Here is a 27243-nt window from a genome sequence, read left to right on the forward strand (position 1 = left end):
TCTCTGTCCCTCTGTCAGCCTCTGTTGCGGATGAAAGCTGCACTTGCTGTGCACACAGTGAGCAGGCGCAGGATCTCTACCCTCCTCCTCCCCCCTGCCTGCCTCCCCTCCCTTCCTCCTGTTCTTACTGTCGTCTTCCCTAGATGGCTCCCTTTCTCTATTTCACTTCAAGACAAGACAGCAGTCTCTGGCCATAACATCTTCTGTGCAGTGACCCCTTGCCCCTGCTCCACCCTGCCTCACTATGTTTGGGAATGGTATAACGTGGAGAAACCCACTGCAATTCTTTCCTCTTGCACTGGGCTCCAGCCTTTATCAGTGTCAGCAACTCAACCTGTCAATATCTTAATGCACTGAATTTACTGGGCTACTTCTGTGTTTAGAGCTGTGTGCGACGGTTCTGCACACAACATGAATCAGATGGACATTACGGTGAATCAGCATGCTTAACTACACTAAGAGGAGTTTTATATCAGCATTTCACAGAGTCTAATTCAAATATAAACAATTCTCATGTCTATAATTCAGCTCTCTCTGGATTTCTCCTCTTTTCAGGGGCTCTAATGAGAGTGAATTTCATTAATTACATTTTATAATTTGTAGGATCCAGCTACATGTACACTATTGCTTTTTCAACTTATATGATAGGTATTCAAGTAAAAAGTAAAGACAGAGACTAACATAAAAATCATGTAGGAATGTTGTTTTAAATCAAAGTTTAGAGTAATAATATTGACCTGGTTCCGTTTTAAGATTTGTTTTTGACCTTTTGCCTTTAACTGACAGTTGTAAGTGTAGAGAAAAGGCCATGGAGAGATGGGTACAATGTGCAGCACAGTTTCCATGAACAATGGATGTGTGCCCCAACGATCAGGCTGGAGGATGCTCGTAGCATCCTGTCCTCTGGTATTGTCATTATTCAGCTTGATCATGTCAAGACTAAATTTCAAACAAGTTCTAGGTTTTGCATTTTTTGATTTTGTCACTTATGCCAGTAAAATCAGTCATTGTATTGATGTTTGTTGTGGCCTTTTTTGTTTTTCAAAAATCCCAATTACTGTACATGTATTTACTATTGCTATTAGAATACATTACCCATGACAACAGGAAGGTCAATAGGTGTAGCAACAGGTCACTTATTTTCTTGACCAATTCACTCATATTATACCACATTACAGTTTGCCAATTCTACAGCTGGTGGGTCTGAATATGTAGTGATGATCTGGACATATACTTTGATTTATCTAATTAAGTGATTTATTTAACTTATTTTATTTGTTTTGTGAAAGCAATGTTAGTTTTCTTTTGACACAAGGGAAAGTTCCTGCTATTATTGTTATTGAACTTAACTTGTGGATTTACTGAGCTTCATGTGCTCATTGTGTTATTTCGAAGCAGATAGAAAAAGTGGCTGATAAAGAGATGGCAAACAACCAGAAAAGATAGTGGCATGAAGATTATTTAGCTAGGTTCTTGGTATAGGACAGAATATTTCTGAATTATAATGCACTGTCACAAAAAATTGGACCTTATGCGAGGCTCATAGCATGTTTTAAAGCTGAAATCAGAAAACTTTGTACATGCTGTCGTTATGACATTATCTCTGTTACATCAGGTTTCCAGAGACTTCTGATAATGATCTAAAGCATACCAAGAAAAGTAACACCTGTCCCAGTTATGACAGTAACAATCTTTTTCCAAATTACCCGAGATTAAAAACTACTTGTGGAGCAGAACAGCATGGGAGAGACTGAATTTACAAGCAATCATATTACAGAGAAATGGGTGTCGTGTGTGTGTGTGTGTGTATGTGTGTGTGTGTGTGTGTGTTTGTTTCTTGGGTTGCTAGGGCTCCATAAAACAATCTACAAGTTATCAATAGTCACAGACCACACTTTGATTACATTTATTAGGGAAAGCCCTCAGATGAAAGATGATCAGTGTGTAGATCTCTCCTCTCTGCACCATGGGACATACAAGAGAAGACAGGAGGAGCACACTCTAGCTTTCTGCTGTATCTCCCCGTGGGCTGCTGAAAACACAGTAGGACTGCAGGGAGAGAAAAATGCGGAGAAGAGACAATGATATAAGAGTCTTCTGCTCTAATCCCTTCCCGGGGTGCATTGGTCAAAACTGTAGCCTTAGCTTCACACAAGGAAGAGGACAGTAAATCATCTCACAGAAAGATCAACTGATGCCCATGGCCTACTAGACATTTTGTGGAAAAAACAACTGCATCCATCGTGAACTTTAATAGTTTGATAAAAACCAGCAGACATGCTGCTGCTATTAACTCCTGGGAACATACAGGACACAGAGCTCACACGGTAAATTTTACCTGGTCCTTAACAGCTGACAGTTTCACTCAGTAATGAACCAGCAGAACCTCTTGACCCAGTCTCCTCTACTAATGAGACTGATAGATCAAGGAGCATGCATTGTTCATTTCTGTCAATATTATTTCATACCATTGTAGCTTTTGTGGTGCCAAAATTTTGCTGCAGTAAATGAAGATGTAAAGAACCACATGCCATCCCTTAAAAATTGCCATCATGTTGATTTTTATATTGTGTTGTTTTTCCTGTGTCTTTGATCTTTATTTCTGTGTGTGATGGTAGCTCAACTCTGTCCAGCCTGCTGATGAGAGGCAGCAACACAGTGGTGCTGAATGGACAGCTCCTGTATCCTATATGTCAAACAGCCAGTGATTTTACTCACTGATGCCATCTGCTGACCAGACGACAACATGTGTTATGGTAAAAACAAGTATAAGTTAAGAAAAAAAAATGTTAAAAAATATTTCCAATGGCAAGCACACAAAAACAGAAATGTACTTTCTGTCATGTAAAAAGTAAAATAGATCCACGGCTTTCAGTTTGTCCCTTCAGGTGTCGCCACAGCCGAACGTGTTCTGCACATTCATTTGGCGGAAGTTTTTACGCCGGATGCGAAAGCATTTATCCGGTCTCTAGACCGGCTCATGGTGGCAGGTCTGGGTCAAACTTGGTGGGGTGGGATTCGAACCCACCCTCCTGCTTCCCAACCCAATGCTCTACCACTGAGCCAAAAGGCCCTCTATAGTAAACTACAAACAGTCAATTAAGTCCTTTTCAGTAAGGATTCTAAAAGAAATGATTTTCTGTGTTGCTATGTTTTAAAATTTCCTTGAAAAAAAAAAACAACTAATCACTGTTCATGCTTATATTTTAACAGTTATTAGTAGTTATTATTATTAAACGCTAGCAAAATTACAGTCATGTGAATTATGCATGATCTTATTTTTTAGCATTCAATGAAACCTAATCTGGCCCTGAGATTTTTCATTTATTTCTAAGAATAGCAATGTTAGATAATCTGGATTAATCCCTCTACACTGCTGTTGTGACATGGCAAGCCTGACTCTCCTATTCTGCCTGAAGGTAGTTCCTTACTCTGTAACGTGCAGATTACGCTCGAACTGTTTTTCTACAACACGGATAAACCCCCATAGATTGATTTCAACTATCGGATCAGAGAGGGAAATGGTTGATCATGACTGGCTCGCTGTTTATTGATGACTTGACCATATTGGCTAATCTCTGCTTTTCAAGGCCACGATAGGGAGATAGAGGGCACCAATGCATTTAAAGCCTGCAAACACATGTATAGAGTACATGCGTTGATCGATAAAAGCTATCATAAATTAGTCCAGTTTAAAATAATTACAAAAAAGGAATAACCTGAGACAGACCTGACTTTGCCAACTCTTTAATAATTTAATAAAAAGTGAGATTTGCATTCACCCTTAATGTGCTAATTTTGTTTTATGTCTTTGAATCAGAAGAATGACAAAAACAGACATAACCGGAATCAGATTCATGGAGAAAACAAGCCTAAAAAAACAAGTCTAAAATAGAGAGAGTAAGAATAAGGCTAAATAGATGCACACAAAGGACAGCAATGCACAGCAGAAACTGACACAATTAGAGGCCAGATAAATTGAATATTTATGCAGAAATCAAACATTGGTAACAACAAAAAAAAAAAAACATACACACTACACAGACAAACAAAATGAAGTAAAACATTAAGCAAGGCAGGGATGGAGAGTGAAACACACGTGACAATGAATGACATCATATGTTCAATAGAAAAAACAAGCAACACCACAAGGAAAGATACTATGCAGAATATCAGGACAGCCCTAGAAGTGATGGAGTAGAATACAGATGGCCTTCTGTGTGCCTGTCACGTGGGCCATAAATAAAAGAACAAAGCGCAGCACGTGCTGACATTAAAGCACTAATTTAAAAAAAGCCTTCCATTTCCTGGTGCTGCTGCAGCAAGCAGGATAAAAATAGACAGGTTTGTTTTTCATCAAACCTCCAACATACACACCAGTAATTACTAAACAAAGTACAGTGACAGGGATAAGAGAGGAAGAAGAGTGGTGGTGGAATGTGGAGTCTGGGATTATATCTATTAACCAGACAACAGACCTCCACTTATAAAAGTAAAGTCAGTGAGCATTCCTATCTACACCCGCAGAATGTAGGGTACTGCTGATACAGTAGTTAACTTTCTTAAAACAATGACCTGATGTTCATGTTACTGCACGTAAACAGTTTTCGCCTGCTGTAATCATTAGGTTGCTATTGTCCACACCGGCCTTTAAAATAGCAATAACCCAAAAGTTAGGATAACCTGTGTGTGAACACCCCTCCTTGTTACATTGTCCGAGCCAGTTCGTGACACCAATTACCACAAACCTAGAGAGCTCTGAAACAAGTTAACAGATAAGTCAAAAATACATATCAATATACCATCCAACCATCCACTATCTGTAACTGCTTATTAGTACACCCTGGACAGGTCGCCTGTCTATCTCGGGGCCAACGCAGGGAGACAGACACAGACAGACAACCATTCACACTCACACTAACATTCACCAATTAACCTAACATGCACATCATTGGACTGGGAGGAAAACTGGAGTACCAGGAGGAAAACCCACACAAGGATGGGGAGAACATGCAAGCTCCACACACACGTCAAATTACGTGCAAAAAAATCTTCCCCTTATTTAAACCACAAATCAAATTTGCTACTGGTACTGTAACACTCGCCATCATCACTATTAATTATTCATGTACTGTCTGCTGCTGCATCATTGCAAAGGTGATAACTATCACCTTCCTGTTTTTTTAATAAGATTAACTGGCTAGCAGTTGCACAGGTTTAAGACTGGGGGCAATTTAAAAAGTCTAATAAAGGAGGAAAATCTTCTTTTAAAAGAAAAATTAAAAGGAAACCTCTAAATCATTTTTTGACACCAGGAATCACAGAAATGTTAGTGACATTAAAGAGACATGTACTGCCCACAGTTCACACTCCCTTGCTGGGTGTGTATTGCAGTATTTGGATGACAAATTCAGATTCATCGGAGGCGATGAGCTGTTTATCAATATGAAACAACTCACAATGTCTTTCAACTACCTGCAACGATCTCTTTGTGTATTTTCAGCCTAAACAGCAAACGTAACTATTATGCAGTATTATCAGTGACTCATCACATCCATGACCCTAAGCATACACAGCCGCTCTGTTAAGAAAAATTATGTCACGACACCAAGATATCCAATTTTGCTGATTGCTCTAGATCTAGGCCACTGTTTCTGCATCACTGCACTGCTTACACTGCTGTCTAGGTAGAGAAAGTCAAAGAGTTGCTTTAGGGGACCTTATGGTGTGTATGCAGATTTCTTTTAGCAGAATATGTAAAAGGTGCAATTAACTATTGTTTTAGTTTTTGTTGTCAAAAATGACCAAATATATCCATTATATTCTGCATGTTCCCAGTCATTTAACCACACAATATCAGCCTAGTTGTCAATTATGAAACAGCTATATGTGACCTAGTCATCAGTGCGAGTGAGACACTGTGGTGTCAGAAGTGCAGAAGTGCTGTTGCTTATTAGAGGACTTTAAACACAAACCTCACGAGTCAAAATAACCCCATTGTCACGTAACCTTGTTTTAAGCAGACACAGTTATGAGAACACTCGAAGGTGGTGTGAGGAAAGACGTTTTAATATTAAAGGAATAAGGCACTGTTGCTTGAGACACTCACTGAACCCTCGAAGACACACCCTTTATCCAGTGAGTCAGGGCTGTTGTTACAGAGACGACCCTGCCATCATCCAAGCTGGGGGCAGCTCAGACTGCTGCTTGCTGGCTGTTTTCAGCCAGACTTAAAAATGCAGCTAGGGTAACACAATGCTAAGCTCCACAGAAGCACACACACACACACACACACACACACACACACACACACACACACACACACACACACACACACACACACACACACACACACACACACACACACACACACACACACACACACACACACACACACACACACACACACACACACACACACACACACACACACACTTGCTCAACGCAACATTGGTTGCTATGCCATTACCACCCACAAGATCTTCAAGGACAGCGCTCAAGCTATTTTAAGTTACAAAAATGATGCACGTCACTCATGGTGACAAAGTAACAATCACTCAGTGAGGCCTCAGACTTTCAAACACCTCAACTTTGCACTGATGAAATCTGCAAAGCTAATGTCATGAATCACAATGAGAACCCAAAACCCTTTTCCATATCAAGCCTACGCTGCAAATGAAAACCAACATAAAACAATGGATTACAACAAGTTAAAATATTAATATTGTCCTCTATGGTCTTCATATAACAACAGGTTCTCAGCTTAACTTAGCTCTGTTTTATGCAAACCCTCAGGTAGTCCAGTACCCTTAAAGGGGTGCACTAAACCTCTGAGCTGGACACAGCTCAGCAATCATCTCTCGCAAATTACCCTTATGTTATGTTATGGATTAATTGCAAACATTAGTGCATATATCCATCATCTAAGAAATCATATCTGTCAGCACCCTAGAAGGGCACTACAAGTTGAGTGGATGTGAAAACTTCTTCTTCTGCTGCTTTTCGTCACTTCCCTTTTAGGGGTCGCAACAGCGAATCAAGTGCCTCCATCTAACCCTGTCCTCTGCATCTTCTTCACTCACACCAACTAACTTCATGTCCTCTTCCACTTCATCCATAAACCTCCTCTTTGGTCTTCCTCCAGACCTCCTGCCTGGCAGCTCCAACTCAGCATCCTTCTACCGATATATTCACAGTTTCTCCTCTGAACATGTCCAAACCACCTCAATCTGGCCTCTCTGACTTTATGTTCAAAACATCTAACATGAGCTGTCCCTCTGATGTCCTCATTCCTGATCCTGTGCATCCTTGTCACTCCCAAAGAGAACCTCAACATCTTAAGCTCTGCTACCTCCAGCTCTACCTCCTGTCTTTTCTTCAGTGACACTGTCTCTAAGCCGAACAACATCTCTGATCTCACCACCGTCTTGAACACCTTTCCTTTCATTCTTGCTGACACTCTTTTATCACACAAAACATCTGACCTTTTCTCCACCCGTTCCAACCTGCTTGCACTTGCCTCTTTACCCCTTTTCCAGACTCTCCGTTGCTCTGAACCGTTGACCCTAAGTACTTATAGTCCTGCACCTTCTTCACCTCTGCTCCCTGTAACCTTACTGTTCCACCTGGGTCCCTCTCATCAAAACACATGTATTTCTGTTTTACTGCGGCTAAGCTTCATTCCTTTGCTTTCCAGAGCAGACCTCCACCTCTCTAGATTTTCCTCCACCTGCTCCCTGCTCTCCCTACAGTTCATAATGTAATTTGCAAACATCATAGTCCATGCAAATTCCTTTCTAACCTCATCTGTCAGCCTGTCCATCGTCAGAGCAAAATAGAAGGAGCTCAGAGCCGATCCTTGATGCAGACCCACCTCCACCTTGAACTCCTCTGTCACACCTACAGCAGACCTCACCACAGTCTTACAGCTCTCATACATGTCCTGCACCACTCTAACATACTTCTCAGGAGTGGATGTGAAAACGTGACACCATTATAAGGTATTTCTATTCTTACATAGAGGGATACCCCAGAGAGTTTATATAGCAGTTGAATTAATTCACATTCTAAAAATTAAAAAAGATAACATTTTAACAGCTAAAGCCACAGAGACTGAGATCACCAGACACTTTGCCCCTACTACGTATTAGGCTTTCTATTTTCTAAGCCCTTTTAAAGTCGGAGCAGATCTTCAACGGACTAGAAAACAGATCATGAAAAATCAGCAGAGTGGCCTTTTAAAGTAACCCCTTTTCACCTCACATTAGCTAAGACAGTCTGAACAGTTTCCATACAACCTTATCCTTTCAGAAAAGTACTCATTCTAGCCTTTTGGAGTCTTTGGAGCCAACATGACTACAGTGTCACGTAACATGCGGTGCTCCTGCAAAGGACAATGCTGACAGTGTCTCAGTAAATGATCAGCAGTTTTGATCCTAATGCTCTCACACTGTGAAATCTGAGGACCAGAAGAAATAGAGAGGAGCTTGATGCACTTGTGGGAATTATATACAGTATATTTTACTGGAGTGGCTCCCTCTTTTGGCATATTTGTGTATTGCACCTTTAGAAGTGACCTATCACCTGCAGGACTTTCTTATAACATTGAATACCAACAGCCTACAGTATATTAAATATATGGCTTATGGACTCTAACATCTGACCCACAGTGTATAGAAGCAAAGAATGGTATATTGTTTAATTGTGCTTTAATGATACAAATTATATCTAGGCTCCCATATAATGTCACCTACTCATGTGTGGAGTGTCTTTGGTTTGTTGAGTTATAGCCTACCTTTGAGGTTTCCATATCAGTTTCTTCCACTTCTTTTGCTTGGCCTATCAGTGGAGGTAAAGAAAAGTATGAAATGAAAGGAATTTTGAAGAGTGACTGTACTCTTTGCTACAACCTTTAAGAAAAGGTCAGACCCTTTTGCTTCTATGAGAACAACACAGTTTGCTTTCAAGAGAATCAAGACCCTCACTTTCAGGATGTTTGGTGGGTTCAAATGACAAGCCCTAATGTTTTTGTATTAAATTAATTCTGACATTTACTCTTATTCCAATTATAAAAAAACTAAAACAAACACTTATTGTTTGACACTAACACAAACTTGTGTGTACATGTGCATTTGTGCATGTTTGTGTGTGCATGTCTAAAGTGAAGCAGTGGGTTATTGGGCTTGCAGAGCACAGTCCTTTCACTCCAATTGCTGCTGTCACCAGTGACTCAATACAGAGCGCCCACATGTACCATGAATCACTGATCACAAGCCCTCAACCACTTTTCCATCTATTCAATCAATTCATTTTCGCTGTGGCACCTGATAATACATTTGCCTCTGCAGTCAGAACAATTTCTTCCCACTCTTTTACCCCCGACTGAGCTTCTGAGCACTTCTTTTGTTTCTTTTGGTTTTGCAACACCTTCCAATCATCTTATGCCTGTCACTGAGGTAATCAGGTTGAATATTTTCTAACTAAGAGAAATACATTAACTGAGGTTTTTTTATGTGCATTTGCTGCGTGCGAGGGGCCCAATAAATTCAAAGAGTCAAAATGCTTTAATATTGACTATGAGAAGCTAAAAGTGCGTATGTAACATTTATGCTGAGTCCTTTGTTCCATTGCAGATGTAACATACAGAAGAAGAAAGTAAAAATAATCCTCAGCCCCTCTGGAGGTAGAGTGGAAATCAATCATGTCTGCTATGGTTGAAAGCAATTCAGAAAAGTTAGATTAAAGATTATGCCATTTGATTTATGAAACCTGAGAAACAGACCTTCTATATGTTTGAGCAAGGAGAACTGGATAAACCCAAAAGCTTGCAGCTTTTTTGGAACCTGCAGTGTCCAGCTCAGAACAATTGTGTTATTCATTTTTATATGACAAACAAGCCTCTATATGCAATACATTTAAGCTGGATCCCTGTGGACACTGTGGAGTGCTTCTTTGCTGAAAAAATAAATTAAACTTTAACTTGCTGCTGCTGAGAAACAGACATTTAGCACAATCAGCGGGACTGATTTGCTAATGAACATATGTGAATTAGACTAGAGGCCCTGTCAGAAGAGTGTTAGAAGTTAGAAGTGAACACAGGCCCAATGCAAACGCATGGCCCACGCAGTATAAGCTGTAGGGTGATGTGAAAAACCTGGATGTACATTATTTCTGTGGTGCCTGTCTCCTCTGCTGTGCTCACATAATGCAAGTGCCCCAATTTACTACATTATATAGCACAGTGGGTTGAATCAACCCCAGCTTTATTATCCTACAGACCTCAAATCCCCCCTGCAACCCATATCCCACAAGGTGGGCTTTGCAAAAATGACAACTGGATTGGTATCTGTTTTAGCTCCAGCTGTGAACATATAGAGACACATTCATCTCTAAAATGATTAACACAAAGACAGGTTTATGTTTAGTTTTTATACCATTAAATTGCATATGTCTTGTGGAACTTCACATTGAGGCAGATGTCCACCCAGCATGGAAACAAGACCTTTCACAAAAACAGAAAGTAGGTGTGCCAGTGACAGACAGATTGCCTACAGAGAAGGGGACTTACAGTAATGAATCACTTTCAGTGAGAGATGTCAACAGCTGACCCAAAATAGAGGCAACAACTACTTTGGTTAATATAATAAAAACATAACAACAACTTTATATTAGGGTTGTTAAAGTTTGATTTAACATGGATGCAGTCTACAGTTGAAATAAACCCTTGTGAAATAATTTTGCACATAGAGGATCACATATTTTGTTGGGATGCTCAGCTCTATCATTTATTATCTACAGCATTTGTTTCCAGGGTCTGTATGGTAGATACTAAAAATTATCTCAAGAATTATTCTTTGTCAGTTATTTCATCACTCCCACATATGTTTAAATAGCAAAAGTATTAAGATTTATTTAACAAGGCTGCTATTGCATATTTAAATGTGTCAAACTTGAAGACATAATTTACATATGTTGTAGTTTAAGGGAAGGTTTGAGAAAATTTGGAATATGGAAAAACAATCCACATAGTAATATGTGCAGTAATAATATCCCACTATTTTATTGTATTCTTGTATTCTCATTAACAGCAAAATAGATTTCTAATAGTTTAACTTTAAGTTTTGTAGCTTTTTGTATTTTTTGTCTTTAACCAACTGAAGTCTCCGATCATGCCCGAGTGATCAAATCACATCTGTTTTAATGGAGATCATTTTCAAAGTGGGATATTAATTTGGTTGGTGGATTTAGTTGACTTATTAGTGAAAGTTATCCAGCTTCTTGTATTGTCCAGCATCAGTGGTTTGACCTGCTAAAGCAAATGAGCTGCTTTTAACATTCGATAATAGAAATAATAAATCAGTATCTACTTCAGCTACTACAACTTCTGGTGATTCTTAAGAAGTATAATTCAAAGTCATGTGAGGCTAATGCTACTGTGGCACAGGAGGTAGAGCGGTTGTCCACCAATCCCGCAGTTGTTGGTTCGATCCCTGGCTCCTCCGGATAAATGTTGAAGTGTACTTGAGCAAGAACTTGAACCCCAACTTAGTGACTCCTGGTAAGTCCCCCATCGGTGTGTGAGTGTGATTGTGAGTGTGAATGGGTGAATAAGAAGCAGTGTAAAGTGATTTGAGTACCAATAGGTAGAACAGTGCTATATAAGTGCAGAATTTACTATTTATCTGGGAGTTGAATGGAGATTTAGGATGGCAGATAGCAGGTGGAAAATCCTTTCTATGCGAACGTCTGTATATGAGGGTGTTTTGCAGTAATAATGACATTTGGTGATTTATTCTGCCACACCCCTGTATTAATCAGGTTACAGTAAATGCATGTGTTTATTAATCATTTTGACACATTTCCTCTTTAAATGAATTGCATTAGAAAACAAAGCTGACATAATATTTTTTTAACCAACTTGAAGCAAATACATGCAGTGCACTGCCTAGAACAAAACAGAACTGTATACTGCAGATATGTATTGCAGCTTTTTTATATCATAGATATAAGTTTAGATTAAGTTGTAAACAAATTCTAAAGTGCTAAAAAAAAATTTCAACTATTAGTTTCACTATTACACATTTAAAAGCCTGCTGTGGACAGAGAGAACAGATGCATTTTCTCAGTAAAGGTCAAACAGAAAAGGGCACAGCTGCAGAACAATATCAGGGTCTTCTATGTCATGTGATGTGGTAACTAGAAACAACATAAGGTCTTAATTCAGTAGATAATCACAAGATCATTATCTGAGAGCCAGAAGACTAATTCTGCATTATACAGTAAATGTATTAATACACAAAAAGTAGTACTTTAAGTGAAAATAACCAGAGTTGAGATTGTTATAAAGTAAGTCCGATAGAATCCCTTAAAGAGAGATACTGCATGTGAGTTTGACCTTGGATATTTGTGTTTTTTTAAATATACAAAATTGCATTCATTACATTTCATATTAATTCCAAGTCTGTTCTCCTATGTGCATGTCTGCTAACTCAACACTACAGGACAAGAATGTACGTGCCGCTTTTAAAGAAAGTTAACAGAAATCAGACCTGACCTCGTGTTTGTGCATGGTGAACAGGCAGACACCATCCTGGCCTCTCTCCTGGCTCTCATGGCCTCTCTTCAATCACTGCCCCTCTGTTTCTTCAGATTTTCACTTGTCCAGCATGCTTGGTCATCATCTCCTCATGAAATCCCCCTTGTCCTCCTCTCTTACAACGCACATTCAAAGTCAGTCAGAGGAAAAATAAGATCACGACAGTGAAAACAGAGGGGATTTAGACAACACCATACAATATGCTGGTATGTAAAACGCCTGTTCACAAGCTGCAGGATGTCCAGACTAACCTGAATCAAATGGCACTAATCTGATACAAACATATCTAAATGAGTGCACTCCGTGCCCACAATTCCTCACAGCTATCAAACCATCGCCTTTCCTCCCTATATTTTAAACACACAGGGAGTTTTCTTTCCTGGTTGTTCGCAGCCCTGCTTCCCAGTCTACCACCTCACATCTGCTTTGCTGAGCCATGGATGAGCAGTTGTACGAGGGAGGATGGGTCAAGGATGTGAGCGCTCTGATTGGCTGCCTGGCCATGGTGTGTGTGTGGGAAGGTCTCTTTGGTAGGCTCACCGAGAACGACTATGCTCGATAAGGGTGGTCCTTCACCTCCTTTCCTCCGTTCCCTGCTTTATCAGCCTCCTTTCCCCTGCTCTGCTTTCCTTCTCTCCCTCCTCCTCTTTCTCTCCCTCTGGTTCCCTGTCTGTGCTACAAGCTGCAGGCAGGGATTCAAGGTCCTTGACTAAAGAATCGCTACCACATCAGTGACACAGAGGCTGCATGCACACAGTCACATTAATACAAATGAATAAATTTAAAGCATTTAGCAGATATAAATGCAGGCAAAGTCCATGACCCAAATAAACACACACAAACACACACACTATATAATCTTCATTATCACCATTTATCTGTACTGATATTATTATCTTGTCAGCAGCTGGACCTGCAACTGCCACATAGCTACCGGAATCATTAGAGAAAATAACACAGATAAGGCAGGTACCACAAACAATATTATTTAATGAAGATTAGACAGAAAACAACAATTCCCGTATTCAACTAAAAGGAAACCATAACCTAATCAGTCATGTAATTAATTTACATGAAGAAAGTGGCACTAATAAACCCAATGTAGACTCCGATAACAATAACATTTCTTGTTTAGAAGAACAGGATGTGTCTTTATATTATATTATTTTATATCATGTGTCTTTGTACTAAGGGTTTACTTAAATATAAATAGCACAAACTGAAGCATATATCAAGTAGGCTTACTAATAGTTTTCCCAGTTAATTATCAGCTTCTCAAAATATGTTTTCTGGGCAGAGCTTGGGTACATTATGCTTATTGACTTATCTGTTCCTTGTTTAAATGTCCCCTGGTATGAGAAACTGGGAGAGTATCCTTTTGTCGGTATGTTGGATCCATGCTTTGCCAAGGCTCCTTCACGGGGAGTAAGATAGAATTATGCTGACCTCCATTATTAGGAGCTAGTGTCTCAAACTACAGTCGATCATCGATAATCCAGCAACTGAGAGGGTGGAGGAGCAATGTAGACATTAGTAAGGAGACAGGAAAGACAGAAGGTATAATGCAGGACTGCTCGGAGAATCTCTGCATGAGAAATACAGTATGTGACGGTCACTAAAAGGACAACATCATCATCAGACACTTATTTTATCATCCTTAAACCACATCAGAGCCTCTTTCTACCTTGTTGACACACTGACAACAGCTGATTCAAACATGCAAACTGCAGAGTCACTTTATCCATCCTGGCCCATTTATCCAGCCAGGGCTCTTTGCATTCATTATTTAAAGTTTTATACCAAACTAAGCATTGATCTTACATAGTTTGTGTGACCCAAGACCACTTAGGAAATACCTGCAGTGGTGCTACAAAGAATATACTGTACAATCAAAACCAGCCATTTGCCTGAGCAGAGAGAAGACAGCGATAATTTAAATTTATCTTATTCATGGACCCACACGTTAATATCAAACGTAATATAAACCACCAATAAAATAGCACCTAAAACTAATATTCCACCTGCTTAGCCATTTATTAGGGAATTTTGATTTTGAAAAATATTAACAATAATCCAGTTTTTTTTGTGTGTTTTTCATTATCAGAGCACATTATCAAGTGCTCCAAATTCAGAAGATTTTCCTTCATTTTCCTCTGAATATTAACACAGCAATGTTGCTCCTTTGTTCTACTCAAAGCCCAATGTATACAATAGATACATCATTTCAAAATTACAGCTTCCTGATTTTGCTCTAAGGAAACCTGTAAGAAAACTTATTCACTACCAATTTGGGTTTCTGTTCTGTCAGAATTTCACATGAACACGAGTGTGAACTGTCTGTATAAACAAAGAGATTCACATTTAGGGCAGTAAGGTCAAAAAGATGCATCCATTCATCCATTCATCCTTACACTTTTGGTTACTTATCTGTCATAGGGTGAGAGGCGGGGTACACCCTGGACAGGTCGCCATTCTATCACGGGGCTAACACAGAGAGACACACACACACACACACACACACACACACACACACACACACTGACAACCATTCACACGCAGAGGCAATTTTAGAGTCACCAATTTACCTAACATGCATGTGTTTGGACTGTGGGAGGAAGCTGGAGTACTCTGAGTAGGAGCCACATAAGCACAGGGAGAGCATGCAAACTCCAGAGAGAAAGGCTATTCGACTGGTGATGTGAACTCGCAACCTTCGAGCTGCGGGGCGTCAGCATCTTTACGCGTTGAACAAAGACAACATAAACTGCTTCAGTAAATCTTTACATTAAATAATTCTTGGTTGTGTATTGGATTTCAGAGACTTCTAGTGGTTCCTGGCCTGCTACTCAAGCAACTGGCATGACTGATCGCTTATGCATACCAAAGCAGACACAAACACACACGACCCACAGAGGGTCATTAATGCAACTACACCAAAATAATAGTGTCCACTCAGCTCAGAATATGTAACAGAAAGACAGCACTTCTTCTGATTAATCACGGCATGCATAGTACACACACATGCACAAACCAAAAACGATAAAATGTTTGATGGTAATGGCCTCATTTTCCACAGCTCCAGTTAAACAATGCACAGTATCTTGTCAGTGCTGAGTTTACCACCAGGTCTCATTGGGAAAACTTCTACTATGCCACTTATGTGTATGTGAGTAAAAGCATGTAAAACCACATGGACAAGATAGATTTTATTCCAGAATTAAAGGCAGGGTTCATATAACACAAATGCACACATGCAAAAACTCGTTTACATGCTCACATTATCAATAACGAGCTATCGTGAAGTCTTCCTGTTATTAATTGTACAGTACAGTATACTGGACCAGTCAGAAAGAGACGTAGATAAATGCAACTGGAAGAGTTAAAGAAGCAAAATGTAAAAAAGAGTATGAAATGCAATGTGGAATCTCCTCCAAAACGTTAAGCACGCAGAACCAGCAATTACCCGTCACTCACCTTTTCAGCTTGTGCCTTAAACACTTTGACACGGCACCTGTTGTGACAGAAAAGCCTTCACAACCTGAAGAAGACAATGTCTGAGCCCAGTGTGTGCCCACAGTGCTGATCTGTCACTGCTTGGTTAACTAAAGAGAGTAAAAGCCTGACAACGGTGTCCAACTCATAAGGCCCTGTTTGTGTGTGATGTTCTCTGTCCAATACAAGCAAACAATGGCATTCCATGGCTTGCCAATGTGTTAACTGCTGGCCTAGTCAAATGTGAAGCGCATTCAGACACCTTGGTTGGTGGACAAAGCAGTGAATCTGTGTCACGGGGGGGCAATTGGGGTGACAGTCCCACTGTATGTCTACTTCATGAATTCAACAACAAGCAACACATACACACATGTAGAGCCAAATTAAAGACTTACCCAATTTTGTCCGCTGCACTGTCAGACCTGCAGGAGTAGAAAGAAAATTCAGGGTAGTGTTGTTCATTGTTGTCCACTTTCTCAGTTACTATTAACAAGGGTAAAGGGCAACAGAGTAATGCCCAATTTATAATCAGTATATTACGAATTAATAATATAAAATCTTTTGAATGCATCAGTGAATTAAAATTTGCATGCATATAATTTATTACACATCATCACATACTCATAAAGTCATTTAATACACTGTTGTTATCTAGTTACAGAAGACTAGGAGGACATCATACAATTATGCATTATTTACATGATTAACTATTCAAAACAAAATAGCTTTGCATGTAGATTGTGATGCTATAATACCTCATAAAATACAAGTGTCACGTACCTTAAATATACAATCTACTGCAATATGATGCCATTCACTATGGTTATTTATAAACATACTGTATGCTATTGACCGACCCAGTGATGGCAAGATTAGCATTGTGTAATCCCGCTTCACAAATCACAATCATGTGCTGCGTCATCTTTACTGATGAGTCATATTACACTGACTTAGCACAGACACGCTGTGATATTACATAACTCTATCTGCAGCTTTAGTGGGGGAGAAATGCTAAAATGGAAATCCAAGAAAATGACAGCAAATGAACAAACTTGTCCTCGTGTCATGATGTGAATATCATTAGTTCCCTCACTGAACCAGCACAAATGCCTTCATATTTTGGCAGAGGCAAAAAAAAAAATAAAAGCTAGTAGCAAACAATAGCCGACTGCCTGGTGTCACTTCACCAGAAATGCAGCTGCACCCAGCACACTCAGCAAACTGCAGCACACACGACAGATGCAGTGAGAGCAAAACAAGACTGATCGACATGGCGGCAAGCAAGACAGGTAGAGTTTGGGAGATGCATGATCCAGGCAGAAACGCAGCTGTTTTTACCTGCAGAGGAGACATGACATTCCGTGCCCTCTAAAGCTGGCTACAGAATGCTGCTCTCCCTGCAGCTGCTGCAGACACCCCTCACTAGCTATAACCAGCACAGCAAAGAGAAGAGCAGCAAGAAATCCCATAGGTTTGACAGGTACTGTTCCTAATTCGAGTGAGTGGAGACACGGAGCGAGAAGAGTGCGCGGGAGGGAGAGCCAGAGAGAGAATGGTGAGGAAGAGAGCAGCAATGAGAGAAAGAGTGGCGGTGTGTGAACAACAGACAGAGCTACAGTAAGTAGGTGGCTATGATGAGACTGTTTGCAAAATCAGCTCAAGCTTGTGACAACAGAAAAAAATGACTGCGTTGCATATTAAATTGGTATATGTATTTTGCAGATGTTTAACAAAGCAGATTTTTTTTATTTTTTTCATGCACTTCTCGATTTTTAACAGAGGTTTTCGTCACTTGACATGATGGTAAACAACCTGGTTGTTCTACAGACATATAATTGTCAAGTTTAATTATATTTACTTTATCAAATAATCAGTGGTGATCAAACATTTCTGCTAGTACAAATATAAATGTTGTGAAATCACTGGAGTGCAATTTTCTACTGCTGGGAAAATCTAAAATCTTCACATTACCTGCTAACAAGTACCACGCTAAAAATCAAGCAAAAAACAGACTACAATGGAGAGTGCTCATTTTCTTCATTCCTATGTTCAGGGAATTCTCACAATTAGGATTCATGATAAGAAAACAAACATTTGTGTAATGTGTGATCATGCCAAAAAAGACAATATAAACTTCAGTAATTATACTTTAAGGTGGCAAGGGATCACTCCTTTTGGGTGCACAGCTTTATTTCAAGGACAAAGTATTAAAAGACACTCCACGTCTTACGATGCCGGCTCAAAGACACAAAAACAAACATGCTCACATCCTACACACCAATTACAGTAACTGATTAAATGTTCTGGCCTGTTAACTGGCCCTGCTCTGACAACCTCTGCATAAATCAAGGTGATAAAGAGCTAAGGATGGAGCTTGTCTCTCAGCTCAAACTGAGCAGCAGAGAAGCAGAGACACCTAATCACTGCAGGGGTTACATTACATACGGCCACTCTTAGATGACGATTTAATGGATTCATATTTCGAAAAAATGACTAGTGATTGTAGTCATCTCAACATTACCACCACTAAAGAAGTAGTGCCCTCTTGTGGTGAATTCTTGCCACAAATGGACAACAGTGACTAAAAGGGGAATACACTGATATTGTAGGTTCATGATTTTTTGCAGTATTGTAAATTTGTAAAAAGTACCTAGTAGACACGACAGCCACACCAACATTCTGTATGCTACATCTGTCATTTCCAGTGTTTTCATTTACGTATACTTTTTCCCATTAATTACAACTTTGATTTGCATTTGGATGCAACCAAAAAATTAGGGAAATATTTTTCAATAATGTACACACCTCTCCTCTCGGATTAATGGAGTCAAGAAGCGAGAGTTGTCGTCTTCATGGCTGCTCTGCTGGCTGCTTTGCTGACTACTCTGCTGGCTGCTGCATGGCAAACAGGAGAGATATGAGGCTTTAGCAATTATTGCAATAGCATTTTTACCAAATAAACAGAATGTAAAGTGCCATAGTATTTTTGGCTGAGAAAAAAAACACAAAGGAAAATAAAGCATAAAGTATATAGACCTAGTATAGTTTTTGTCATAACTCTGCTGTCCAAGACTCTGCAAATTGTCTTCCAAATATATACTGTCAGCATGTACTGTATGTAACAACTTGCTCTATTCTGACAGTTGTGTCAGTCCTGTACATGCACATATCAAATAACAACACAAGAGGGGGCTATTTGACATGCTCTGTGCATAAGGTATAGCTTCTGATACTGTAGTTTTTAGTGGGGTTACATGTGTACAAATCAATATAAACAGTATATAAACAGAGAATCATTAATGCATAAAAATCATGAGTTGTTTATTACTAAGATAATGCTGAATTTTAACTTTAGATTAAGATTCTGCTTTTATTCCTGTCCACACTTTGATATAGGCCAGTGTATTTCAAAACATCTTCATTAATAAACTGTTTCCTACAGTAGCAATGGACTGTACAATGCCTGAAGGGGTGCAAACAAGTAACACAACACTTCCTAAACCTACTTCTTTCCCCACTGATGACCTACTTAGATAATAGATAATACAAAATTAGTGACTCATCAAAATGAAGACTCAACAGTTTGAAAAGCTCAGCTTTAAATTGTATTTTATCTAATAATGTGAGGTTTTGTAAAATAGGGCTGCAATACAATTTTTATTTATTTTTTTGTCCTTTCAGCTTATCCCGTGAGTTCAGGGTCACCACAGCGGATCATTGTCCGCATGTTGATTTGGCAAAGTTTTTACTCCAGATGCCCTTCCTGACACAACCCTCCCCAATTTCTACTGGGCTTGGACCAGCACTGCATGGCTGGGGATGGGAATGGGCTGTCAGGGGTTCAGTATCTTGCCCAGAGACACTTCGATATATATATATATATATAGCCAGGACCGGGGATCGAACCAAAATTAATATATAGGTAACAGTACTAATTACATTTCGGGATAAATATCAAAAGAATTGATGCAGCACAGATATGAAAACTGTAACTTCACACTGTAGTGCAGCTCTTAACAGACATTCAGAAGTTATTGTGAAGGCTTTTACTGTGAAGATGCTACTGTTCTCTCTAAAAATTATAAATCCTTGTTTAACTTTTTTATAATAGCAACAACCCCAATTCCAAAAGATTTGGGACGATGTCTAAAACTTAGTGCCTATGGCGTGGGCAGCTTACACATGTGGAAAGGCCTCATCAATTGTGGAAATTACGTAGAGGTTTTAGTGCAACAGATACTCCCATCCAGAAATCCATCTCTTTCAGGGAAGGCAATGCTAAACCACATACTGCATCCACCACAACAGCATGACTTCGCAGGAGAAGAGTTCAGGTGCTGAACTGGCCTGCCTGCAGTCCAGAGCTTTCACCAGTAAAAAAACTCACCATAAAATGAAAAATCTGTCAATAAAGGCCCAGGAGGGTTAAGCAGGTAGAATCCTGCATCAGACAAGAATGGGACAGAATTCCTCTCCTAAAACTCCAGGAACTGGTCTCCTCACTTCCCAGACATTTGCAGACATATGTTGAAAGAAGCGTAGATGCTACACAATGGTAAACATCACCCTGTTCGAACTTTTTTTGAGATGCTCCCATGAAATTCAAAATGAGCTATATTTTCCATGAAATGGTAAAATGTCTCAGTTTCAACATCATGTTGTTTATGTTCTATTGTGAATAAAATATGGGTTGATGAGATTTGCATATCATTGCATTCTGTTTATATTTACATTTTACACATCACCCCATTTCTTTGGGAATCGGAGTTGTATATTTAAGCTGACATTGTGAGCGTTTAAAACTGAAAAGATCATTTTCCTGGTGGAATATCACTTTAGCTCCATTCCTTCATATTTTAGCCTACTATTCCTCTGCAGTTGCTGCAGTGTGTCTGTAGGTTTGTTCTCTCACAGAAAACACACATGTGCTGCAAAAGCAGTTGTGTTTGGTCTGGTTTATTCAAGTGTTTGCACTTGTATCCCTTAGAGCAAGTTCAACTGAAATCGCATGAACACAAAGTTGGCATGGCATGGGCCCATGCTGAATAATTCATCACTCATACACAATTGATGCAATATGCACTTTGACCATTATACCAAGCAAGTGTAACACAATACTGACAGTTTTCGGCTCCAATGAAAGACATGGTGTGATATTAAAACCACGCAATGCACAAAAAATGCATTATGCATACATTATATTTTTTAAGCATATAGCTAACTTTGCTACACAAATTTTATTATATTAATATTTGTCCCTTATTGGTGTGTGCATATATAATGTAGACTTTTTCATGACCATATATAAGGTGTAAATAACATTTCACTACTTTCATTCCGTCTTATTGTAAAACCATCTAAAGCACTGGCTGACTTTTCCAAATACAGTATCTTTAACCAGCAGCTCATCTGATGTCTTGTTTTCCCTCTTTTGCTTTGTGAGGTTGTGTGTGAAATATTTAAATGCCTGGATGAGGTGAAAGCAGCGAGGCCTTGTGAAACATACAGTACTGCACCAGTTCCTTAAAATAGCCCTGCAGTTATCAGGCAGCAGAACAGCTGGTTCCACTGTATCTCTTCCAAGACCTCTGAGACACAAATTTTACACAGATGGACACATAAACCTATGGGTGAACACACACCTACAGTAGATATGTGCACAATTACAAGTGTGCTCCACTGAAAGTCACATAAGAAAATGGCTAAAATGCCAGAATTAATATGCTGGAATAAAAACATAACTTAATTGTAATTGATAAAGCAATAATGCAAGTATGAACATGTCTGGCCAAAGTTCCATTTGGAGGTCAGAGCAGATTAAAATCAGATACCCTGAAAAATGCATCCCCCATCAGAAAAACATTATACATTTAAACCATTCTGAGTGGAAAATTGCATCACGTTACATTTCAGTGGCAGGAAGCTAATGCTGCAGTAGAGATCAACATTTCACAAAATAAGTCATGTTATATCAGAATAAGCTATAATAAATACAAGACACAAGGCAGCAGTGCTTGACGTACTGCACTAAGCATACAACCTCTGAGGTAAATCCTAAATATTTTTAAATACTTACAGTATTTTATCTTCTTCCATTGATGACAAGAATATGTTAAAACACTGCAGTAGACTACATGAAAAGACCACAAGTCTACAACAATCTGGTTAACTATAAATACTCTGCCATGTTTGAATATTAACTGGACAAATGTGGCAGTTTTAAAGCCACAAATCCTGTGGATTGAATGTTAATGGATGCACTGCATTAATTAAAAAGTAAATGCATAACACATTTAGGACTCTAGGGTCATAAATGAAATAATAGAGAGAATAAGAGAAGAATTCTCTTAGAATTGCAAAGGTATCATAAGAACAAACACCTTTTAACACTATGGCTTTAAAAAACAAAAAAGAAGCAAATTCAGAGTCAAAGTGCAGGGCAGTCATGAACAACTGGTGGAGGTAAAGTCCAGCATCTTGCTTAAATTGACAAAAATGCAGCAGCTACACAGAATGTACTGAGCATTACATCCACTTGACGCAGGTTATACAAAAACACAGTATACATTTAACATGGTTTTACCAAGTGCTAGTATTGCTACACTGTAATCATCATACCATATGCAAGTAGTCAGACACAAACTGATACAGTAGAAATACATTAACACATGTGTCCTGCTCCCAGTTAAAATTTAAAAAAAATAGTTTTACTGCTTTAATATTTCCCTCTGTGGATTTTAGTAGGAACTGCTGCATTTCCTTCCACATTTATTTTTATGCTGTATGTGACAGTGTACAGGTTGACAGAGTTAGGTATTGTCGGATGTTAGGTATTGTTTGGTCAGATTTAGATTTTTCATTCAAACATAAGATTATGCTACATGGTCATTTGGTAATAGCTCAGAACACAGTCACTAGATACTTTGTGGGGATGTACTCATTGAGGACACAGTGGTGGTAGCATCACACACTGTGGCCTCGAAACCGTCCATGACAAAACCTCCCTGTTGTATTCCATCATTCTTCAATAATTAAGTGAAGATAAACATTTAAAGCTTGCTAATTCTTTTTACTCTGGCACAGCTTTAAGCTTGTAGGTTTGTTTTATACACTACATGCAGCTAGTAACAAGTACCAGACTGAGGAGGAGCTGTGTCATCTTAATGGCACAAGATGGTATTAAAGCTGAGGAGTGCTTGTTAGAACAGGCCATATTACACCCTGAGGAAAGCTGAGCTTCACTTATGGATGCTTAGGGATGCTGTCAGGGTTATGTGCACATGCCCCTGGAGAGATGGTGCCTTCAGCTCAGAGAAAGATAACACATTGATGGAGTGAGTAATGAACCTGTTTCTGTTTTTGCCATCTGTTACCAATGAAAACTCGCCTGTTAGGATACAGCAAAAACAGAAGAGAGAACAGACAGAGAAATAACTACTAGATATTAAGTGTGATAGAACTGCTCTTGTCAAAGATAAGCTGAAAGTTTTTTTTTTTTTTTGAAAAATGGAACAGGTGGGTCTAGTCATAGTCTTCTGCAGATGGAAGAAAAACTGTTCTGGATGAGTCAATTTTACCAAGATTGCATCTCGGATCTAATCACACAAGAAACCACTCCGAATAGGTAAGTGTAGGTGTATCTACAAACTCACTGAAATTCATTCCAAGACACAGTAGCACACTCAAAAACCAATGTACTCATCTAGTTATTATGGATAATTTCTTCTCAAATACTAGTAGTGCTACAAATAAGGTAATTTATAAAACAATGTAGGAATTTGATTTAGTTGATTTGCAAGCTTTTATAGAATTTCTTTACATTTATAATACTTGCTTTAAATTGTTACTTTAGATTATAGTATATTCCAGTACAAGCGCTTTTGGGCATTCATTATTAATTTTACTTTTTATCTTGTGTTATTTTTATCAGCTAATGCTATTCAATTTCTCAGTGTTTCAACGTAAAAACCACTTTAATTAAAATGTTAAAATTCTTTCATTTTGAAAGGTCCAATTTCCTATATATACCCTGTGACCTTTCCTCTAGTGCCATCATGATCTTGTATCTCAGATGTCATTATACAGTATCTCACAAGTACGCATTAAAGAGAAGGAAAGCTATTGATTTAGTAAGTCTCATGACCTTTCTTTTACTACCCCATGGTACTGTATCTCCTGAGTCCTTTGTTTGAAATACATAATATCTAGTGTATGTATTTATTCTATCAAGATAAGCATCTTTCTGCTAACTTTAACTTTGTACTCTGAGTCCGGTCTTGCTAACGAGTGTGGCAGACTTTGCCATTTAGCAGCTGTGTGTAAACTTTACATTTCTCTCAAGAGAAACCTAAACCTACACTTTAACAACTCTAGCCGTCAACAGTAAAAACACATCATCATTGCCTGTTTTAATGTTGGAATTAATTACCAATTCTACTTTCTGCTACCATTACTCATTTGGAGTGGTCTTTAAGAGGGTTGCCCCATGTGCATAACTAAACTAGCATCAATTGTTTTAAACGTTTAAAAAATTGTTTTAAAAAAATCCTGAAAACCATTCCCATAACTAATTCTTGTATTACATTGTGCGCAAGCTGCTTCCTGTTGAAAAAGCACTGAACTACGAACAATGAACAGATCCTTTGAGCTGAACAGAAGTCTAAGTATTACATTTACTAAAATACCTGAACTGACATCAATTTAGCTCTCTTCAAGTTAGTGACAAACCACAAAAATGCAGGTGGCTGGAGCCTTGAAGCAGCATGGTGGTATTAGGGAAGATGTAGGGAGAAGAGGGAAATGTGGGGAGGTAAGTATACCTGCTCTCACTGCCTTGCTCCTTCTTCTCTCGGACCTTCAGCCACTTCCTCAAGAGGAAACGCTTCCGGCGAGGAGAGGCACTGGGTGTGGAGCAGCTGGACCAGGAAGAGGGAGCGTCTTCATCACTGGAGGGTGTAATCTCAATGGAAGGCAGCTGGAGGTACTCCTTGGAGCCAGAGTGAGATCTGGCCGTGAGATGACCATCAGTCAGGCGTCCTCTTTCGATCTCCCTCTCGCTGGGCACATTCCTCATGCGTCGCATCTTGAAGCGCTTGCGGCGGAGAGTTGGAGTGGAAGAACTGGATCGTACAGAGCCATCTGACACAGCGTTGCTCCCTCCATCTGAGTAGGCCGGAGCATCAATTGGGATGCTCACCTGGAGCGAAGGAGGCCTAAGAGTGTCACTCATAGCACTGACAAGATCACTAGTTCTCCCAAGTATTTCTGGAAGTACAATATATTTAGATCCTTAGTTACCAAAATTGCAGATTTTGCAGTTCTGCAGCTTGAAGGGCTTCTAGCAACAGAAAAGTTTAGGTTTAGTGCTGAACAGATGAAACACTATGTTGATCCTTCAAAATCTTTGGTGAACCTCCCACACACTCATCAGTTTGTCTTGTTATTTTAAAATCGTATCCACCAATGGATTGAATGATTGGATAAGAGGTTCTGATAGCAGATATCTTGGGTCTGACAAAGTCCTTCTGCAGTTCTTCAATTGTCGGTTGATATGTATCAGTTCAGTGGCTGGCTGACAGATTGTGAAGAGCAGTCTTGTGGCAGTAAACTCAGTCTCTCAGGCTGGGAAGAAGAGGGCTGGATTAGATAACAAAGGGGGCTTCTGTTCTGAGAGCAGCAGATGAAACATGTATAAGGCCTGTCAGGGTGTGTAACACAACTCCTTTGCTGGTCCTCCCCTTGGACTGGCAGGTCAAGCTACACACACACTCACTTCAGCATTTGCTCTGCTACTTTCAGAGTTTCTAAAGCCATTACCTTTGCTGCTTTTGCTAATGTTAAAATGAAAAGGCACCAATTTTCAGTCTTTGAGCCTTAATGCTGATGTTCCACAAAGGTTTGGGAGGTTGTTGCAAAGCTACATTTTTGGCATTGCTGCAGCAGGAGAAGACACTGTTGGTATGGTGCTGGGGGATGAGGGCTGTCTTGTGGGTCCGTCTTGTGCCCCAGAGCGTCGCTGTCTCCACGCTGTTATCGCCTACAGGTTAGAGGGAGGTGATAGGACTGCAAGGCACAGGCAAGGCTGAGGGTAATGACCAAGTTGAGCAGCCACACACACACGCACACACACACGCACACACACACGCACAAACACACGCACACACGATAACCAAAAAAAGCAGACATGGTGTACACACAAACACAATCAGATAACATGATAATGATCCACAGAAGACAGGCAGTACTTATAATGAGATTTACCAACACATTCACACACGTCCACATTCTGATCTACTAAATATACACTACCTATCCACCACCATGCACCAGCTAGAATCTATCAATCTCCTTTCCGGCATTAAATGTATCACACACCTTTATGGTTTTTGTCAGAGACCACAAACAAATCATAGGTCCAGTTACTGACAAACTGAATGGATCATAATTATTGTCACAATGGATATGTGAATAAAGTGTAAACACCAGAGTGATGCCATCTTCAGGAGTCAAAAAACAAAAGCACAACAACTTTAGCCCTTAACATGTCAGTTTTACAGATGCAACTATCAGACAAACAGAAGAACAAATAAACGAAGTAGACCATGGCATAAAAACTAACAAAGCATGCAGTCAGAGTTGCGTGACAGCCTTGTGTGAGATCCAAATCAAAATACAGCAAACACAAATTTAATAATAAATAAACAACCAACTGTGTTCTTTTCATAGCCTAAGTCATTAGCATCACTACAATCTTTACATATGGCTTTTTCAGCTGGACACCTGTGACAAACAAATAGTAGGGGGAACTGTTTTGTGCCTAATGAAATAAAAGTATATCCTGTTTGTTGAGAAGTATTATAGAATGTTTATTTTAAATTAGTAATCTGGCCTAAAAGTTAAGAAAGTATGTTTCAAAGTCATACATCACTTTGGAGGAAACACTAAATGGTAAATGGTCTGCACTTATATAGCACTTTTCTACGTTATTGGTACAAAGCGATTCACACTCCTTCTCATTCACCTTTTCGCACTCACAATCACACAGCAAGAAAGAGACAAGCAATATGTTTTCTATAGAAGATGTTATGGAATAAACAGATCAGAAATGTGGAAAGTGTTCTTGGTTTAGTATCTGCAGGAATGCACAGAATCGGAGA

General features: G+C 39.3%; 1 protein-coding gene across 20 annotated transcripts in view; it reads right to left on the minus strand.

Annotated features, from left to right (window-relative positions):
• The window catches only part of gramd1bb (GRAM domain containing 1Bb), a 101950-nt gene that overhangs the window by 35830 nt on the left and 38877 nt on the right, over nucleotides 1-27243 (minus strand). For 6 of the 20 annotated variants that reach the window (XM_067506540.1, XM_067506537.1, XM_067506538.1 and 3 more), the window contains exons 2-4: nucleotides 24907-26123; nucleotides 18893-18982; nucleotides 16483-16509 (exon numbers count right to left, since the gene is read on the minus strand). In XM_067506540.1, coding sequence (XP_067362641.1) covers nucleotides 16483-16509; nucleotides 18893-18982; nucleotides 24907-25316 — 527 coding nt within the window. In that variant the 5' untranslated portion in view covers nucleotides 25317-26123. Of the gene's footprint in view, nucleotides 55-8794; nucleotides 8839-12553; nucleotides 12711-12846; nucleotides 16452-16482; nucleotides 16510-16867; nucleotides 17383-17425; nucleotides 17725-18892; nucleotides 18983-24906; nucleotides 26124-27243 lie in introns of those variants that run through there. The other 14 variants (XM_067506542.1, XM_067506551.1, XM_067506556.1 and 11 more) reach the window with 10 other exon arrangements.

Source organism: Channa argus, chromosome 6 (genome assembly GCF_033026475.1).
Source record: "Channa argus isolate prfri chromosome 6, Channa argus male v1.0, whole genome shotgun sequence".
In the NCBI taxonomy this organism is placed as follows: domain Eukaryota; kingdom Metazoa; phylum Chordata; class Actinopteri; order Anabantiformes; family Channidae; genus Channa; species Channa argus.